At 36.7% G+C, this 21,394-nt stretch overlaps 2 protein-coding genes across 2 annotated transcripts; both read right to left on the reverse strand.

Moving 5' to 3' along the window:
- Window positions 1-179: 179 nt before the first annotated feature.
- bsnd (barttin CLCNK type accessory subunit beta) lies at window positions 180-5,555 on the reverse strand. The gene is made up of 3 exons (XM_058756244.1): window positions 5,263-5,555; window positions 5,036-5,118; window positions 180-2,060 (listed from the first exon to the last, which is right to left on the reverse strand). Exons 1-3 carry the CDS (start codon window positions 5,449-5,451, stop codon window positions 1,808-1,810), a joined length of 525 nt encoding a protein of 174 aa, XP_058612227.1. The 5' UTR covers window positions 5,452-5,555; the 3' UTR covers window positions 180-1,807.
- Window positions 5,556-5,766: 211 nt separating this feature from the next.
- Window positions 5,767-21,292, reverse strand: si:dkeyp-51f12.3 (uncharacterized protein LOC107988041 homolog). Its single transcript, XM_058754949.1, has 3 exons — window positions 21,066-21,292; window positions 12,886-13,239; window positions 5,767-9,059 (listed from the first exon to the last, which is right to left on the reverse strand). The coding sequence occupies exons 1-3, from the start codon at window positions 21,290-21,292 to the stop codon at window positions 8,885-8,887; spliced, it is 756 nt and encodes a 251-aa protein (XP_058610932.1). The 3' UTR covers window positions 5,767-8,884.
- Between the last annotated feature and the right edge of the window lie 102 nt (window positions 21,293-21,394).

Here is a 21,394-nt window from a genome sequence, read left to right on the forward strand (position 1 = left end):
GCCAAATAGTGGTATTGTTGAGCAGCTAAAAGAGCAGCAGTCGAATTAAACCTGCAAAACACAATACAATCTATACATGTTCAGAAGAGAAGAAGAAGAAGAAGAGAAGAAGAAGAAGAAGAGAAGAAGAAGAGAAGAGAAGAAGAGAAGAAGAGAAGAGAAGAGAAGCTACAAACATGAAAATTCTGTCATCATTTATTCAGCCTATGTTGTTCAAAAACTAAGATTTTTTTTCTTCTGTGGATCATATAAACATGAGGAATGTATTTATGTATTTTGAGTGACCTGCCCCATTTGTAAAAATGGTTCATATTTAGGTTTAGAGGATATAAAATAACAATAGTTCAGTATAAAAGCAGAAGTCAACGGATATGGCATATGTCTACTGTTGTCTTCCCTGTCATGTGTTCAGCATTTTATGCTTAATGAGTTACTGCTCTCAGTTAATGTTCTGCAGACCATTTTGCAGATATCCAGGTACACCCCTAAAAAGGTTCTTCACAGAGATGCCACAGAAGAACCATTTTTGGTTCCACAAATAACTATTCAGTCAAAGGATCTTAACTTTTTATAATCTGAAGAACACAAAGAACCTTTTGTGAAACAAAGTTCTTTATGGAACCATTTAGACAAAAAGGTTCTTCTATGGCATTGTGAAGCACCCTTATTTTTAAGAGTGTAAACAAACAGAACATGTAGCCTACATTTGTTCAATAACAAGTTTTCATAAACTTGAGCAAATCTACAGTATAGTCCTTTAGTCTTCATGCTTTGTCATAATTTGTCAGAGTGTTAGAAAGATTGTAAAAGCTCATCAGTGGAAAAAGTATCAAAACATTCTATTTGTTTACCTGGATAACTCTAAAATGCACTACAGATTGTTGACTGACAGCAGTGACTTACTGTATAAAGAATAAAACAGAGCTGAGGCTATGACGGAGGACGACACAAGTAGATAACACAAATGAAACAACAGCAAAGACATAAACAAACGTATTGTACAAAGCAGTCAACACTTTTTCGCATAAATTGGGTCAGCATAATTTTTGGAAACAGCCTTCCATAAATGACAGAACTAGCTCGGCAAGGAGGATGACATAAGCCAACACAAATTAGTAGATGTTGATGAGTATGTTCTTTGTTCATCTTAACACATAGACAATGTAGACACGGACAAATGTATAGCACAAAGCAGTTGACTCCTTTTTTTGGCACAAATGGAACCTCATAAATGGAAAGTCCCAAAAACAAAGGAGTGCGTACGCATACATAATTTGTGGCCAAGATGATTCACAGTATTACAACATGCATTTTCTTTTTTTACATGACTAAAAATATCTAGAACGTAATCGCTTTTACACATTAAAGTAATAGAATTTTTCAGATAATACATTTAAATAATCTAAAAACATATAAATTATAATTATTGTGCTGTCTCAAATGTAAAGGAAGGAGCACCACAAACAAATATAAAAACTTCACACCAGGCAGTTCCTCTTTCAGTGTCCTCTGGTCTGTGTGGTGAGTCAAGGGCACAAGTATTTCATCACCTAATGCTTAAACCTTTTCCAGCTTTATTTCCCTGAGAGTTGAACGATTCTATTATCATATGCTTTTGACAAAGTCATGGCCAGACCTTGTGACATTCAAACGCTTGACAGCCTAATGTAAAAAGTGATGGCACATAAATTACATGCATAGACATTTTGTTATTTTACTAGTTATTTAAAAAATAAAATTAGAGCTACATAGGTGTCAAATATTTTATGTCAGACATAGATGGTGATTTGGACATTATCAGCAGTAGCTATTCACTCTCCAGCTCAGATGTGTGGTAACACGAGTCCTCCACTTTCCCATAGTACATCTCTCTGTTGGGGTCTGGTCGTGGAGATCTTCTGTCCGTCAGTGGAGTGCTGGAGCAGACCAGAACACTGGGAGAACTTCGACATGTGTGGAGGACGATAACATGCTCACCGGATTGGTGTTTTGGATCTGCCGATATTTCTACTTCATCGTCACAGAAGCCAGCCAAGGGAGCTCTTATTGGTTTCGTTGGACTGTGACCGGAAATAAATGTGAGAGTTATGCTACAGTATTTCAATGTCTATATATATGCTAATTTAAAAGGTTTTACACATTAAAGGGAAAAAAAAAAAATGATCCCTGAAATGAAAATTCTCTCATTGGAGTAGTACACCATTGATTCCAACTAACTATCCAACCTGGGTTTACGAGTGCATGCTTGATGTAAATGTCAGCACACAACAACACGCTTATATGTTTCAAGTGAATGCGCACATGTGACCCTGGACCACAAAACCAGTCATAAGTGTCAATTTTTTGAAATTGGGATTTATACATCATCTGAAAGCTGAATACATAAGCTTTGTTAGGATTGGACAATATTTGGCCGAGATACAACTATTTGAATATCTGGAATCTGAGGGTGCAAAAAAATCAAAATACTGAGAAAATCGCCTTTAAAGTTGTCCAAATGAAGTTCTTAGCAATGCATATTACTAATCAAAAATGAAGTTTTGATATGTTTACGGTAGGAAATTTACAAAATATCTTCATGGAACATGATCTTTACTTAATATCCTAATGATTTTTGGCATAAAAGAAAAATCTATAATTTTGACCCATACAATGTATTTTTGGCTATTGCTACAAATATACCCCATCGACTTAAGACTGGTTTTGTGGTCCAGGGTCACTTATGACAGTTGGACAGAAGCTATGGTTTTAAAGTTTAAAAAAGTTAAAAATACCATTTGTGGTTGTATGGGCAGTTCTGAGTAGATTACTTGACATATTACATGATGGAAATTGTAGTCAGTAATGCGATCCATTACATTACTCATTTTAGGTAACATAATCGGACTACTTTTAATTACTTTTAGATTATTTTTTACCTAACTTGATCACATAGATTTGAAGAATAACTGTGTACATGCAAATGTCTTGTTAAATTAGAATAGCCTATTTAAAAATGAAGTCTCACAGGATTTCAGGTAAATATTTTGGCTCAGAATAAAATGTGAATATGTAATCATGTAATACAAAAAGTAATTGTAATTTGATTATAAGCATTTTAAAATGTAATAGCTATAATCTAATTACAAAAACTAAATTTTTTGGAATCTGATTATGTAATATGGTTACATGTAAACAGTTACTACCCAGCACTGTGTATGGGTTACCATTGTGTTCGATTTGCAGTGTTTGGTTTTAATGTTGTAAATAAATAATGTTCAGTTTCCTGTACAGACTAAACATTTCACTTAAGACCTCTATATTGTCAGGAGATAATTTTGTGTTGCCTGATTTCCTTTTTTTTTTGACTCTTCTTTGCTGTTCTACTGAAGAAAATGTCAATTGCATCACCTGAGGGTAAATTAAGTGATGTGACATGAGGCCAAGTATTTATCCCATTCTCAGGAAGCAGTTGGTGTTTGAGTCCAACGCTCTAACCATTAGGCCACGACTTTGCCATGACCTGAAATGCTGAAACCCCTTTGAAATGGCTTGACCCTGTGGGGGCATTCCTTATTTGAGTCAAAATATAATTGAAATCTCATTTGTTATTTTCTATTAATAATCAGTTGTTCAAAAGTAATCTGATCGGATTTCATCTATCAGATTTGATCAAATCTTATGGGTTGTTCAAAAAAAAAAAAAAAAGGGATCTTGAAATTGGATTAACCATAAAATCTTGGTTTTGATCTGGATCAAATTGTCAGTTTGTGGTGGTGTTCAAATTTTTTTGTAAGACCGGGATACCTTTGATCCAAAAAAAATGTATACTGATACAGAATTGTACTGATCCTAGCAGAAGGTTGGATTTCAGGAACAAAAATGTAATAAAAATAAAAAAAAGTGTTACGTTAGTGTAACATATGGGGGCATGTTAAAATATTTGTTAAATAAGGTTTAATTTATTAGATCTTCTCATATTTATTTTGCCTTATTTTTTTGTAATATGTTTTTGTAAAGTCATAATTTTGTTATAATATAATATTGTTTTGAACTTCTTGCTATTTACAAGGGTTACTATTAACAGATTTTTTTTTTTTTTGGTCAGTTGTATTAAAATGAGACCAAAAATCAAAACATGCTAAAAATGATTAATTATTAACCCACAACAATTAAAAACAAAAACATTTAAAATGTATTGTCCCTGTTTTTTTTTGTTGTTGTTGTTTTTTGTAATAAATAGAAAATAACAAATGAGATTTCAATTATATTTTTATTATGTCCCCAGTGTTCAGAAATCTAGTGACCTTGCAACAAAGGCAAAAAACGAGTGTAAATGTCAGTCATGGTGGAAAGATTTGATGATGGAGGAAATCTTGAATATAGCGAGGCCAGTTGCTTCTTTTTTTCATTATTTTGTGACTGCTTTCTAAAACTCACTATTATCAGTGTAATCTACATCAAATAGTGTTGATAATGCTGAGAGAGAGAGAGAGAGAGTGTTCTTAGAGGCTGTTGAGTTGTAAGGTTGAACCCTTGTCTCTTAAAGATTTTAACCAAAAATAATCTCATCAAATTCAGAGTAATTACATTCTCTGTCTGGTAAGATTCAATTACCCAACTGCTGAACCCAGTTACACAGGGAGTGAATTTAGACTTGGAAAGTAATGAGTCTTGATGGGCTCTCAGAAAACACACAGACCCCAGTGTAGCGACAGAAAGAGAAGGAAGAGATTGAATTAGACTGGATGAATGAATGGAGGGTGATGGAGACGACCGTTTGCATTATTTTTACTATTTAAGTAAATTATCCATTCAATCTTAAAAAAACGCAGTGTTTCTGTTTATTTAGAGCATCCTTATGTAGCTTTGTAAATGCCTTATTGCCAAGACAAATTTTTTTGTAGTTTTTTTTTCTACAACATAAATTTACTAGAGAACTACATCACACAAAATAGACACTAGTTTCTTTAAGTTTATGTAAGTTAATATAATTTGCAATATATCAAAAAATGTTATATACTGGAAATGTTATATATTTTTAGATCACTCTAACCTTTTTTCATCTGAGCTTCCAGCACTCAAGTCCTGTTTTTCAGCCCCACAGATTTCTTCCTTATCTGGCAGTATAACGGTCACCTGTAGGCCGAGTGAAACACTCGAATGTAACACAATTCAAAGTCTAACTTTGAGTATTAATAACCCAAGATCTGATATTATGCTTTGACAATAAAACATTAAATAGATCTACTAGTGAACAGAAGGAACAGCCTCTTTCCTTACCCTGGGGTAACACTGACACACTGACCAGACAGACCCAATGATCACCATTATCACTCCCGCAGCGCAGAACGTGGCAAACACCTGTGGCTTCTCTACGGAAATCATGAACAGACCCAACGCCATGAACGCCATTCCCAGAACGATGAGCCCATAGCGGTACGGCTTGTTCTCTGCCATGGAAAAAATCATACAATCCAGCAGTGGTTTATTAAGTTCACAGAGAAAAGTACCGTTGAGTGTGTGGAGCTTTATGAATGTGTCCCCATAGAGGTGAAGGGCAGGAGTGAGTGACAGGACACAGGGCCAGTGGAGAACCAAGATCCAGATCATTGAACCTGTAATGGGCCTTAGTCAGGTGACCTTCCCCCAGGTAAAGGTTGCATTGGCTTGAGCAATCTTACTACATTCATTTCCAGGAATGCTGGCATCTTAATGATACAGTAAAGAGAAATAAAGCACAAGAACACACAAAACTTTTGCTTTGATATTAATATTGGTTAGCAAATACAAATCAACCATACAGTTTTTGTATCATACGGTTTATTGGTATTTACATGCACAGGTGATAGAAATATACTGACAAAACAATGCGTAGTTGACAAAACATCACTGAACACACACTTTTGCAGCATTGTGTGATATAGACTTAATAAAAAACACACACACACGAAACAGACATAGTTTCTGGTAGGCCTGTTAAAGGGGCAATGAAAGTGGCAATCTGGAGAGAGGCACATTTTTTTCAATCCCATTTCTTACAATATAATGTAGGCCTACCATTAAAATAGACAAATAAAAGAATATACATTAGGAAATGTCTAAAGTTTTCCCCAAAACATGTTCTGGTCACTAGGGGAAAAAGTGAGTGAGTAGAAATCAAGGCACAGTTCAATATTTGGTACGGCTTATTAATAAAGAGGTACTCAGTGGCATTTACAATCATAACCTAGCATTTTAACCTTCATGTTTTTTTCAGATTGACTTCATGTTTGGAGTCCCACCAAACGCAGTAATAAACACTACCATGCAATTTTTGGGTGAGTGATTTATTAATATTATTATTTTATTTTATTTTTTTAAAAAGTCATTTATTCAGCAGGAACTTTAAATTTATAAAAGCAGTAAAGACATTTACATGTATTTTATTGATGGTTTTCACAAAAATTCACACAGCTTGACTGTTTTCAACAGTGATAATAATACCAAATGTTTCTTGAGCACCAGATCAGCCTATTAGAACGATTTCTGAAGGATCGTGTGACCCTGAAGGCTGGAATAATGGCTGCTAAAAATTCAGCTTTAGCATTGCAGGAATTAATTATTGTTTTAAACAGAAAACAGTTATAATTTGTAATATTATTAAATACTATGACTGTTTTTACCATTTTTGAAATCTTACAGACCCAAAACTGGAATGGTAGTGTATGTGTAATATTAAATAATAAGAGTGTTTTTAAATTAATCTTTTATTTTCCCTTCAAAATAATATGTGCATTCCCTTTGTCTGACTTAAGAAAAACCCTTTAGACAGATATTGACACTTCTCCTTTTCAGTCTTTTTTTTTTTTACCACAGTGTAGGAATGCATATTTCATCACTGTGGCTGGTATCTATTTTAGTAACACTGCTTCTGTTTTTGAAACCAGTAAAACACTGTAGATTAATACAATAAAAAAAAAATAAAAAAAATTTAAGCATAAAACTTTGAAAACCATCAACATTCAATGCTAGTTTTTGAACTCTTGAAATGGCCTTGGGGTCTCTCAGACCTTATGAAGATATATAAGCTTTAAGTTTGGGTGAGAAAAGTAAAAAAGTGAGAAACAAAATTATAGTGATGCAAGTAATTTTATCAGTTATCAGTGATACTTCATAGAATTAGCCTACAAATAGTTGTACTTGTATTAAGAAATAAGAAAGATTGTTTTCTTCCCATTTTAAAAGCAGTTCCACTGTTTATGACACTTGGTGTCATTTGTAGCATGCAGAGATCTGGACTTCAGTTATCGGCTTCAAAACTAAAAAAATATTAACACATCAGCCAAAATTTTCATATATCAGTACACCACTATAACAAGATAGGAAACTGGAGGTTGAGTTCAGTTGGAGTTTGGACTGAGAAGTCCTTATTATTACAAAATTACGAAGTTTCTTGTCACTTAAAGGCACAATATGTAAGATATTTGTAATAAAAAATAAAAAAAAATCCCAAAACCACTTGCACAGTGTTATATATTTCATGTAGTTGTGTACGTACGTTATTCCAAAAGTTTGTAAATCTAGAGAAATTCCAGTTTTAAAAATTATCTCGTCCCTGTTCCTCCATGGTCATGGTCGCCTATCAATGACGTAATATATGCTGTGTTCGTTTGTAAAGTCTACAAGCGTGGATAAAATACCGCTGCACAGTTAAAGTAAATGCACTACGGCTGAAATGAAAATTCTTGACTGCAGCATTAAATTGGTATCTGCTCAGTGTTGCATCGTGACTCTTTTTCTGCGTTTTACAGTGCTGCGCACTATACCCAATCACACACGAGTCTGTTGAGCTTATGAATCCAATGGCCAATCAGAGGCGTTCAGATGAGTCGTCGCTGAATCGGTGCAGTTTCGTTGTAGCGTGTGCGCGCGCGCTGACAGGCTGACTGGATTCAACTCACGAATTCTCTCATCTTAAACAAGTGCAGATGTACGTACGAAGTAACTAAACGATTCATTCATCAAACAATGACAACTTTACTGATTACAAGGGGAGTTTTTTGAAAGTGCTTAATCTCGCGCTAAACTGAAATCAGTCATAATGTTCTCTGACAATGTAAATGTTCTTTGCTCGCTTTCTCTGTGTAATTTATTCACTGTTTGAATAACTGTGGAAGGTACAGGAAATTCGTTACCTCATCCGTGAACATGATTCGTGAATTACATACATCCCTTTATAGTGAAAACGAGGTCTCCCATCGTTCCGTCATCAAGCTTCGCCTTTGTTATTGTTCTGAACATGCGACCTCTAGCAGCGAAAACTTACATATTGTGCCTTTAAGGCACTTTAGCAGTTTTTTGAACAGATTAGACATAGATAGAGAAATAGAGCTGCACAATATATCGGTTTCTGTCTTTTTCCCCATTTATCATTAAATATTACGTATGTGAACTTGTTTCCCTTTTTATTTCGGATTACTTTTGCAGTCTGTATCTATACAATAACTTAAGGGATAGAGATATAAAAAGATATAACCCTTTAAGTGCATCATCTCTTGTAGAGTGCATGCAGAGCTGTGTGCATTCATGCATAAAAGTGTTACTTTGTTTTTTCATTCAAACCAACTTTTTTTGTTGTTCTAAAAATGAAAGTTATGGATAAATATTCACCTTTCATACTGCAAAAAAATAAAAAATATCCATCTTTAACCCCATCGCTGTTTTGACGCCTACATTCAGTTGTAGCATTTAAAGTATTTATTTATGTAGAATAGAGTTTAATAAGGCCATTTATCAGTTATCAGCCATAAAACGAAAATAATTACTGGCTTAACTGTGACTGACAGATTTTTCATATCTGTGCACCCCCAATTAAACCAACTTTTCAATCATAACGTGTCGGTGTTTACAGTCAAACCAGTTGTTATACTTGGTTTACAGCTGTAGTGGTCTTCATAACAGTCTCATAGGACGGTGGTGGCTCCATTTGCCAGGGTGGAGGGGTTGCAGGTTGACTCTGTGGACTGATGTCTGAGGTGGGAGGCACTTGGACTGGACTGTGCTCCTCTGCTGTAGCCCTCCGGATGCGATCCAGCCTCCTGGGGAAAGGGAACAGAAGTGAATATGCGTACATATAGTTTGAATATGTGGCATGTGAATGGTGGTTGATATTTTGAAGTCCAAAAAAGTGCCTCCATCCATCATAAAAAGTACTCCACGTGGATCCGGAGGATACATAAAGACCTTCTGAATCAAAGCGATCTGTTTGTGTATGAAAAATATACATATTTAAAACTTTATAAACAGTAATCTCTAGCTTCTGCTAACTGTTGTACACACTTTCACTAGAGAGTGGCGTTCCAGCGGATGACGTAGGTGTAGTGTAAGCTCTGGTGAGAATATACTAGTCTCGTGAGAACCAAGTTTCGTTTAAAGCAAAGGAAAACCAGTCTCCTTTTGGCTTACAGTATATCGAAATCCTCTGACATTTTTCTTTACAAATCCCCCAGAGCCGTGTGAGTGTCAGTGTCACTCATTTTCAATTAGAATTACAACTTCAGCTGACTTTTGTGGAGCCCCAGAGCTAAATCTACCTATTACGTAATCGCCACAGACCAATGGTAGTTTGAAGGTGTTTACCAGATTTCTGAAAAGTTTGCTTTGGAAAACTGCTTTAAACTTCCCAAACAAACTTCAAGCGAACTTCGTTTTGGTCTGAAATTATTTTGGTCGTTATGTTCGAAATGATGTCATACCAGTTTAGTCTCTGATTTCGCTTAACCCTCTGGTGCTCTTTGGTCACTTTTGACCGAAAAATTTTATGTTTTTAAATCACAGCTTCATCGGAATGGTACGAAACTTGGTGACTTTTATGGCATTTGGAATGTGAACACACACAAAAAAATTGAGGGCTTGATTCGAGCAGGCTAAGTGGTCATAAAAAAAATTGTCACACTTGTGGTCTTTGGTCAAAAATGACTGACTATAGGAAATGAATGGGAAATTGACAAAAACACAAAAATTCAGCAAATTTTTGTAGGTACAATCTACAAATCTGCTACAATGCAGAAAAAAGTACACAGCAATGATGGGGTGAAACTCTAAAACATCATGAGTGCAAAACCAACACATCCACTCACACACACTTATACACACATGCACACACACCTATGAACTGGTGTGACTGTAACACAGCAAATATGTAAAATAAAAGCAATAATTCAACTACAACACATCCACTCACATACACACACACTCAGACATACAAACACACAATTATACGCATTCAAATTAATTGGTATGGCTATTACCATATAGCCATAACGAGTCAGAAAACTGAAATAAGAGTTTGAAGATATTCTAATCAGACCCAGAAGGATTAAGCTCTGATAAAACATTTGTTCATTTTTGTAGAATTTTAATGTTTTGTGTAACAAAAATGCTTTATCTGTGTTCAGGTTTGACTGTAGTAATAATAATTCAAAAACTGACGCTTTAAATCAACATTTGAAAAAAAAAAAATCTAAACCTTTACAAAAAGTTGTCTTTGAAAATGTCTAAATCCAAACCCACAACTTAATAAAAATAAGTATTTATGTCTTAAAAACAATTAGAGAATTTATATAGAGCTGTATGGGAATCTGGATTTTAAAGGTATTGTCTCTATTTTTAATATGAAATACTGCCATAATTGAAAAGTAATAGAACATATTTGAAAAAAAAATAAAATAAATGTGTGTGTGACTCCCAAATAAGGAGCACCAGACTACATCAGGGTCTTTAGCTAATAAGGAAATATAGAGACAACATTTATTTCACCTAGTGTGTGCTTGGTAGGTTGTTCTTTTTTTTTTAAACCAAAGAGTTTGAGCGTTTAACATTATCCCCTTAAAACGACTTTACTTCAGTTGCCAAAAAGACAGGGGTGGGGAGAAGGGGGGACCCCTAGGCACTGATTTGATGGCTTCAGCATGTTGCAAGAAACAAAAAATCTCGTCTCTCTTCCTCTTGTTTCCTCCCTCCTCATTCTTTCTGGGCTAGTGTACAATGCCGACTGCTTTCTGTTAACATTTATACTCCTGATCATGTGGTCAGAATGAACTGCTTTGCCCCCTTTGATTTTTGGATTCAGCATGATTCTCCAAAAAAAAAAAAAAAAGTATAAATAGATTTGAATATAAACTAAGATCATTATGAAGTACCAGCACCTTAATAGAATTTAAATGTCAATGGGCCCTTTCTCTCTTTCTCTCTCTCTCTCTTTCTCTCTCTCTCTTTCCCTCAGACATGGAACACTGAAAGAATTTGGCACCCAGCAGCTGTTCAGTCTTCACTTTGTCTGTAAACATTGCCTTAACATTTTTTCTCAGTTTCTCCATTAATTACATGACACAATTGCATTTTGTCAGGCACTGAAACATTTAAAAATGTTTTGGACTGCTTTGACTGAGTTCAAACTCTTACACTAATAACTGTAATTGACATAAAAACACTGTTGTGTTGAGCTGGGCATCACAGAATGACTTCCTAACATCTAATTTAAAGCTAAAGTGTGTAATTCCTAAAACACTAAACTCACCAAACAAATTGCAGAAGTGGTTAACAAACAATGAGCTATTTTGATAGTGACACACAGTTGTCTTTGTATATTAAACTGGAATAAGAAAAATACCAAATAAAATATAAATTAAAACAGACTAAATAAATAAAGCTGAAGTTTGGAAGTATTTTTTTTTTCACAAACCAGCATCTCATAGACAGACATATTGGATAGAGGAAAATTATCATATTCCAACCAATACATTGGGCTTTTGTACTATGAAAATAAATGCAAATGGTGTTGACATGAAATAGTTCATGGACTCACCATGTCTACCATTTAACACTGCAGACTCTTACTGTTTTCGCTGCTGACCTACTTCTATAATCAGAACATTTGTTACTTCTGCTTAACTTTGGCTTTCAAACTGAGAGTGGGCCGAAAAGAGACAGAGCACCCTCTTAGTTTGTATATTTTTATAAACTGAAAGCCAGAGATACAAGTGTATACAAAACATCCAAACAGTGTATTATTTTTCAGCATTCTATGTCTTATAACTGATGTTACTAGTACTAGTGAGTGCAAAAGAAAACTATTACTATTGCTCATACTAAAGTCAAACCAATCATTTAATGAATCCTAACTAATGTTAAAAAACTCTTTTAGCAATGCAACTTATTTAGGTCAGGGTCAGCAGGGGGTGCATTATGATGTCATTTTATGGGTGTTCTGCGTGTTGGTTGCACCACATGACGGTCATTTATTGGAAAACATACATATATACATAGAATCAATAATAAAAGAATCAATAATTTTCATCATTGTATCACCCTGACATTTTTGAAATTTGCCTCCAAATAACAAATTTAATTGCAATTCAGGATTGAAAAACATGATTATAATAGAAAATGTGTTCAAGACATATGTATGAATCACATTTTAAATGTATTTTTGAATAAATTTATAGATATAACAAAAAAAAATAAATAAATGAGTGCCATGTCATTTATCCTTGTGGATTCTTGACCTCTCAAAATTCCTTATTATGTTTTGTTTTTGATATTGTCCATGTATAAAACTTGGAATACACTACATGATTTTTGCACAGATTAGTGCTAGATGCCAAATGTCAGTGTGCAAATATTAAAATCTGTTCCGATTTTAAAAGTCACATAGTCTATTCCAGCTTTTAGTCTCTCTGTTTATTTTGTATCTATTCACAGTGTTCCAGAAACTTGATTTGACATTTACATACTCCATGACACTTGTCGTGTTTGTAGAGTTGCCACAACTCTGGCTAAACCCTTGGATCTCTTTAATTGCACTCATAAATTAGCCTCATAATGATATCTATGCACAAATATAGTACAGCATTCGCTTCTTACCTTTGCACCGCAATGGCTTGATGGTGGGTGTAACGGGTGCCCGTTCGCGGGTGTAGAAGGAAGTGACCCGGCAAAGCTACATGACTGGATTTAAAGACCACGCAGAAGGCACGGATGAGAATAAAGAGGCCCAAACACACTATAGGGATGCTAATGAGAACAACGTACATATACATAGTCATAAAGAGCACCAGGCCTGCTACCACAAGCAAGATCCCCAATGAAACTTGCCACCTGTGCTGGAAGGACATGCTGTTTCTTCTGGCTATGCAATCACTAGTAGGCACGTTGTTTTCTGCCCTTGTAACACCACACATATCACTGTGCATGTGTGTATGATAGTCTGAGTATGAGCTTCAAGTTGTGTTGCGCAGAGCAGAGCACAAAGGACAGTCCAGCCCCTGAGTCAGTTCATATCCTCGCAGATCCAAGAAAGAGATCACAGACCATCCTACACATAGAGCAGCATAAATGAGTTAACGTTACACTTGCACCCAAGACAAAAAGGATAGTTTTTACATATTAAAACATCTTAAAACATATTAGAACATACTGCAGCATGCTTCAATATAAATCCAATTGCTCATAGAATGCATTAAGTTACACGTTTTTCATGTGGTAACGTCTAAATAAACTGTTCAGAAACCAGACATAAACAAAATGCCTACATTAGTTGCACAAAAAAAAAAAAAGTAAGTTTAGAGTTTAAATGAGGCAAAATATGTCTTTAAGCCAAGGTAAGAATTGCATTATTACAATGTAACGTATGAACACTGTATCAACCTAATACCGTCTTATCCATATTAAATACAATAAATAAATGTTATTCAAATGCCGTTACAATTATTATAGTCGAATATTATGATTTAACATTGTGACTGAATATACATTTTTCACATGTAACAAAAATCGTGCTATTCATGTCGTCATTTTTAAATGCATTACCTTGTCGGGTTGACGCAGTACGACTCGCGTTTGTTTTGATCATGAAGTTGAACATCAGTGGATGAGTGTAAGCGTTTCTTCTAATGAACGGTCTTCAACACATCTATCTGTACAGAATAGGCGTCTAGCGCCGCTAGTTTCATTATACTCAACGGGGATAATCATTTCCAGCAAGCTCTTCACTTTACCACGGAAATCGCAACTCAGCCAGTCATTTCCTTAGAGAATCCTTATGGAAAGTCAAATTCTTCCCACACCCATCGGTGTCAGTATATCATCCGAGTCTCTGGCATTTAAACGTGAAAAGGAAGTGGCAGAGTTTATGGGCGGAGGTAGATGCCACTTCAGAGGGACGACCGATCCGTTAATGAATCGTTCTTTTGAAGTGAATCTTTTCAATGATTCAGGTGAGCCGGTTCACTAGTCCAAGAACGGATCGTTTGGCTGCTAGAGATTTATAACAGAGTGGTGGAACTATGATGTCACTTTGTAGGCGAAAACCCGGAAGCGAGTTAGCATTTCAGTACTTCCGGTTCCATCTTCCCAGGTTTTTTTTAATGGGATTTTGGTTAAATCCCTTAAATAAGGTCCGTGGTTCAGACAGGCTCAAGATACTTTCGTTTTATTCTACGACATAAAACAGTATTTTCCAATTGTTGTATAATTTGTAATTCAATTAATTGTAGAATAACCAATAAATAGTTTCCCGCATTTGTTCGACAATGTTTTTTGACTTTGCCCCGAAAGGCGACACATCTTTTTATCGCTTACTGATACAGAGACTCTGGGTTCGGACCATAAAAACTCATACGATTATTCCATGTAATTTAAACACCACATTTACGGCTTTACATGGTGAAAGTGAAACTTTAACGATGCATAGTGCTTAAAGCCACGTTAAAATTAGGCCACATGAAGCTGTTAGAAAGCAGATTGAGGATTTCCTAGAAGCAAGGATAAAATAACATTTTGCCCAACAAAATGATAGCTGAAATGTGGTACTTTGTTCACTAAAACAAGTTTAATCTTACCATATCCAAAAACTCGTTCACTCTGCTGTTATTTAATAGATGAAATGCACTGGAATTTTATTGAATAGTACGTGGGGATAAGTTTTTAATTAAAATATTCATATTAATCAAGGATTTATTGACTTTTAATGCACCTTATTTCAAAATGTACAGAAATAGCCTACGTGGTTTCAAGTTAAGATTATTTAATTTATTCACTATACTATTTATTACTACTGTCTCATTTCAGCTTTAGTTTGGCTCTAGTTTTGTATTTATCCCAGTTTATATGAAATGCAGCGTGGATTAAAATTCATATATAGAGTAAATCCTTTTCACTGAACATGTTAAAAATAAGTTTGAAAAAGTTGTCGGGAGCGTGCTGGTGGTGACGTTGAAGGCGAGCGACCGTGGTGCTGTAGTTCGTTTATAGTTTAGCTTTTAAGTGCTGGCGCTTTTATTTAGGCTTCAAGTCAGTGGCGGGCCGTGCATTTTACACCTAGGCCTTCAATGGCATCCTACATGAACACCTTAATACCATCATAATGATTCCACGGCTATAGAAACCATAAATATTACACAGAAATGCAGTAAAGCCCCGTTCACACTACAAGCGACACAAAGCGACATGATCCCATTCATTTCAATGGAGAGCTGGCGATTTCCGGCGACACGAGCGACCGTTGGCGACCGGATGGGGCGTGTCCAGCGACGCTACAAAGTTCAGAATCCTTCAACTTTATGCAAATTAAGAGAGAATTCGGGAGCCACAGCCAATAGGAAAGAAGACGGTTGACCTCATGTGATCATTCTCCTCTCAACCGTAGATAAACACATGCAATGGAAAAAAAGTAGGCTCTGTTTCTCATTCATTTTTGTATGTACGGATTTAATTTATATTTATATTATATTTAGTCTTTTGCCTCCAAAATGTTTGTATTTAGCGGCAATAAACCTGATTCGCTGTCAAGGCAACCAGTAGTGAGAACAGCCCACTAGCAGCCTCATCGCTAGCCCCTGGCAGACATGCAGCGACAAAGTAACTGCTAGTGTGAACGCGGCTTAGGCAGATTTCTTTGACCCTGGCAAAACGATTGCTGAAATATGATTGGATAAAAGCTCTAATATAAACATACACTACTGGAAGCAGCGCAACCAAGAGAAAAGCTATGAAATGAAGAGAATAGACTATTGGAAATAATTGAAAACACATTCATGGAAAAAAAAAAAATTAATTAAAACTAAGTCAGTGATTCTGATAGTGTTTAGGCCAGCAGAGAAGGCTTTGCTGGCCCTGACGGCCCACCACTGATCAAAGTTATATTATTTTGTGAAGATTATCTTGATGGACAAAATGTGTAAGTTTCATAATAATCCAAAAGCCTATTTGGAAAAATCCTATTGGCTTTTTGTCGAGGGAACCAGTTTCATGCTAACAGCCGATCCGCCTACAAAGTGACGTCATAGGGGAACCAGTTTCATGCATGACGTCACTTTGTAGGCGAAACTGGTTCCCTCGACAAAAAGCCAATAGGATTTTCATTATCGCAAAAAATAAGCTCTGTGTTCAATCATAGTTCAGTCACAAAAATATAGAAGTTTTATGAATTTTGATGCCTAAATAAAAGCGCCAGAACTTAAAAGCTAAACTTAGGCTATTTAACGAACTACAGCACCACGGTCGCTCGCCTTCAGCGTCACCACCACCAGCTTCCGACAACGTTTCAAACTTATTTTTAACGTTCAGTGAAAAGGATTTACTCTGTATATGAATTTTAATCCACGCTTCATGCACCTTTTCATATAAACATAACTATAATACAAAACTAGAGCCAAACTAAAACTGAAATGAGACATTAGTAATAAATAGTATAGTGAATAAATGAAATAATCATAACTAAAGGACACATGAAAGTCAATAAATCCTTGATTAATATGAATATTTTAATTAAAAATGTGTCTCCACGTACTATTCAATAAAATTCTAGTGCATTTAATCTATTAAATAACAGCAGAGTGAGTGAGGTTTTGGATATGGTAAGATTAAACTTATTTTAGTGAATGAAGTACATTTCAGCTATCATTTTAGGTGTGTACACAAAATGTTATTTTATCCTTGCTTCTAGAAAATCGATACTGTAAATTGATAAACTGTTCGGCGTGATGACGTTGAATGTCTCCGACAGCGCCTGTAGTCCCATTTAGCAACTGTCTTTTTAAAGAAACGTAACAGTTTAAAAAAAATCATGAGTGGGGTGTAACTGGTGTGTTTTATGTCATAGAATAAAACGTGAAAGTATCTTGAGCTTGTGTGAACCACAGACCTTATTTTAGGGGATTTAACCAAACACAAATTCAAAAAACCCATTGACTCTGGGACGATGGAACCGGAAGTGCTAAAATGCTAACTCGCTTCCGGGTTTTTCCCTACAAAGTGACATCATAGTTCCACCACTCTATATAGCCATTTAGTAACAATTCTTTTGTTTTCTACCGACAGGTGGAAAAACATTAACAAATTAATCACAAAAATTGTACTGGCAAACATTATTAAACCATAAGAGAAAAAATATATATATACAACCCGAATTCCGGAAATGTTGAGACGTTTTTTAAATTTGAATAAAATGAAAACTAAAAGACTTTCAAATCACACGAGCCAATATTTTATTCACAATAGAACATTGAGAACATAACAAATGTTTAAATGGAGAAATTGTATACTTTTATCCACTAAATGAGCTCATTTCAAATTTGATGCCTGCTACAGGTCTCAAAAAAGTTGGGACAGGGGCAACAAAGGGCTGAAAAAGCAAGAACTTTTAAAACATATTCAGCTGGGAGAACATCTAGCAACTAATTAAGTTAATTGACACCAGGTCTGTAACATGATTAGCTATAAAAGGGATGTCTTATAGAGGCAGAGTTTCTCAGAAGTAAAGATGGGCAGAGGCTCTCCAATCTGTGAAAGAGTGCGTAAAAAGATTGTGGAATACTTTAAAAACAACGTTCCTCAACATGTCAAATTGCAAAGGCTTTGCAAATCTCATCATCTACAGTGCATAACATCATCAAAAGATTCAGAGAAACTGGAGAAATCTCTGTGCGTAAGGGACAAGGCCGAAGACCTTTGTTGGATGCCCTCAAACGACACTGCATCACTCATCGGCGTGATTCTGTCAATGACATTACTAAATAGGCCCAGGAATACTTCCAGAAACCACTGTCGGTAAACACAATCCGCCGTGCCATCTGCTAAAGCTCTATCATGCAAAAAGGAAGCCATATGTGAACATGGTCCAGAAGCACTCTCGTGTCCTGTGGGCCAAGGCTCATTTAAAATGGACTGTTTCAAAGTGGAACAGTGTTTTATGGTCAGACGAGTCCAAATTTGACATTCTTGTTGGAAATCACGGACGCCGTGTCCTCCGGGCTAAAGAGGAGGGAGACCTTCCAGCATGTTATCAGCATTCAGTTCAAAAGCCAGCATCTCTGATGGTATGGGGGTGCATAAGTGCATACGGTATGGGCAGCTTGCATGTTTTGGAAGGCACTATGAGTGCTGAAAGGTATATAAAGGTTTAGAGCAACATATGCTCCCCTCCAGACGACGTGTATTTCAGCAGGACAATGCAAAACCAATACTGCAGCTACTGCAACAGCATGGCTTCGTAGTAGAAGAGTCCGGGTGCTGAATTGGACTGCCTGCAGTCCAGATCTTTCACCTATAGAGAACATTTGGGGCATCATTAAAACGAAAAATACATCAAAGATGACCACAAACTCTTCAGCAGCTGGAAACCTATATCAGGCAAGAATGGGACCAAATTCCAACACCAAAACTCCAGAAACTCATAACCTCGATGCCCAGACATCTTCAAACTGTTTTGAAAAGAAGAGGAGATGCTACATCATGGTAAACATGCCCCCATCCCAACTATTTTGAGACCTAGCAGGCATCAAATTTGAAAATTAGCTCATTTTGTGCATACAATTGTAAAATTTCTCAGCTTAAACATTTGTTACGATTACTATGTTCCATTGTGAATAAAATATTGGCTCATGTGATTTGAAATTCTTTTAGTTTTCATTTTATTCAAATTTTAAAAACGTCCCAATATTTCCAGAATTCGGGTTGTATATGATTAGGTTTGTACATTAGCCTACTCTACTAATGTGTAGAAAAATATTTAGATAATGTTTGAAAAATGTTTGTAGGCTACTTTAATTAGCACAATTTGACTATAATATGAAACTTAGTCATTTACGGTGGTGCTTAATAGGCTATTTTACTCACACATGAAATTATATAGCTGCATTAGTTCATTGTAATGGATGCATTAGTTCTGTTCCTCGAAAAGGGGTTGTCATATTTTGTCAAGCAACACTCAATGACGTGTTATAGGTGGGTATGACATGTTATGGGTTGCTTCTCAGAACCACTGAATCTATTTTTTACTCTTTTTTTTTTCAACTGTTCAAAAGAACCGAGTTGCGGAAATGAGTCTAACTTCCCATTACTTGTCATTAAGGAAATCCTGGGCGTGGAAGTGCCATTCGGGTCTCTCGTAGAGAGATTTCTGATACAATACACAGCTTTATTCAAGCCACAGCCATATCACCCTGCAGCCCAAGACCGGTTGCCCATGGAAGCTAAGCAGGGCTGAGCCTGGTCAGTACCTGGATGGGAGACCTCCTGGGAAAACTAGGTAGCTGTTGGTAGAGGTGTTAGTGAGACCAGCAGGGGGTGCTCACCCTGTGGTCTGTGTGGGTCCTAACGCCCCAGTATAGTGACGGGGACACTATACTGTAAAAAAGAGCACCGTCTTTCGGATGAGATGTTAAACCGAGGTCCTGACTCTCTGTGGTCATTAAAAATCCCATGACACTCATCGTAAAGAGTAGGGGTGTAACCCCGGTGTCCTGGCCAGATTCCCTCCACTGGCCCCTGTCAATCACGGCCTCCTAATAATCCCCATCCACTTGATTGGCTCTATCTCTATCTCTCTCTCCTCTCCACCTGTAGCTGGTGTGTGGTGAGCGCACTGGCGCTGTTGTCCTGTGGCTGCCGTCGCATCATCCAAGTGGATGCTGCACACTGGTGGTGGTTGAGGAGAGACCCCTCACATGATTGTAAAGCGCTTTGGGTGTATAGCAATACACAATAAAAGCGCTATATAAATGCTTCCTTCCTTCCTTCAATGCACACAAGCCAACAAAAGCTCTTTTTATGATAAAACTGATAAAGTCACACTACTGCCACAACATTTGCCAATATTTAGAACAGCGGTGTTAGTCTCATTTTAACAGTTTATTAAGTTAATGTAAAACAAACTTTTTTTTCTTTTTTTTCAATCTTTGCACCTGTCCTGCTCACTGTTAACCCTTTGATGAGCAGTCATTGAAAAGTTCACTTGCATGACTTGTGAGGTCTCATTAATTCTTCTGCATAATATCAGGGGCTCTTCCCTCAATTCCAAACACTGAGAGGGACATGCCTCTGCAGATCAGATAAAACTGTCACATGACATCGAACCTTGAGGCATCTCGTTAATACATCTGTATAAAATATAAAGATTGACATATTATGGGAAATAGTTTAGGAACTCGGGAATTTCTCCCAACCACTATTTCTCAATAGAGAGATTATGGTGTGCCATGGTGCAGCAAATATTTGGAAATAGCTATGGGTGTTGTGTAAGACCTGTGTCCTGTCTTGTCTTGTGGTTTTCTGTCTCATGCTCCCCTTGACTTAGTTTTCCCTCGTGTATGCCCATATTTGGTTACTTTCCTGTTCCTGTTCAATTAATTTATGTTCATTCTGTTCCTGCTGTGTTTGTTTAATTATCTTGTTTACGTTTATTACTTAAGCCTTGTGTTATCCCTTGTCTAGTGTCCGGTATTAACGTAGATGTCCTGTTTCTTGTGTTCCCCGCCTTGTGTTACCCTTTTTTGGATTTAATTAAAGACTGTTATTTTGAAGTTTACCTCTCGTCTCCTCGTTTCCCTTATCGTGACAGAATACACAAACCAATACAAAAAGAGTGAGTGGCGCCCTTTCTACCCGTTTTGTTTTGCTGTCTTTTTTCCCCGCGGCATGGAAATCACCGCTCGTCATCCCACCCTAGCCTGCTGAAATTCGGCGTGGTAGTTCGACGGGATTGCTGCGTCAAAGTCAAGTTCGCAGGCTGCCGCTCAAAGTCAAGCCCGCCGGCTGCGGCTCACTTCAGCTCCAAAGTTCGCTCCAGCCCCTGACCAAGAGACCAATGCAGGCTCCAGCCCCTGACCAGAGTCAAGTCATGTCCCCTGAAGCCATATTTTAAAGTCTTGTCGTGTCTTGTCTTGTCCATGGAGGCTCGTCTGGGGCAGGCAGCTTCTCTAGTCATGGCCGCAGAGGCCATTCCCAAGCCACCTGCTTCTCCTGTTGCTGCGAAAGATGAGGCCATGGCCATGAAGACCTCCTGCCATGGCCTCCTGAGCTCCCTGCCCCGCCATGGCTCCGGAGTCCCACTGTCTTGTGTTCCCTGCCTTGTTACGCTTTTTGGATTTAGTTA

This window comes from Onychostoma macrolepis, chromosome 20, assembly GCF_012432095.1.
Source record: "Onychostoma macrolepis isolate SWU-2019 chromosome 20, ASM1243209v1, whole genome shotgun sequence".
NCBI lineage: Eukaryota > Metazoa > Chordata > Actinopteri > Cypriniformes > Cyprinidae > Onychostoma > Onychostoma macrolepis.

Bases quoted from the DNA above. Each gene is read 5' to 3' on its own strand.
- bsnd (XM_058756244.1), bottom strand. From the start codon at position 5,451: ATGATTTTTTCCATGGCAGAGAACAAGCCGTACCGCTATGGGCTCATC. The intron at 5,119-5,262 runs GTAAGGAAAGAG...CTCGGCCTACAG, and splicing joins TGTGTCAGTGTTACCCCAGG to GTGACCGTTATACTGCCAGA. The intron at 2,061-5,035 runs GTTAGAGTGATC...TTCCGGTCACAG, and splicing joins GGAAGCTCAGATGAAAAAAG to TCCAACGAAACCAATAAGAG.
- si:dkeyp-51f12.3 (XM_058754949.1), bottom strand. From the start codon at position 21,292: ATGGCCATGGCCTCATCTTTCGCAGCAACAGGAGAAGCAGGTGGCTTG. The intron at 13,240-21,065 runs GTGAGCCGCAGC...CACAACTTGAAG, and splicing joins GAGCGAACTTTGGAGCTGAA to CTCATACTCAGACTATCATA. The intron at 9,060-12,885 runs GTAAGAAGCGAA...CCCTTTCCCCAG, and splicing joins CAAGCCATTGCGGTGCAAAG to GAGGCTGGATCGCATCCGGA.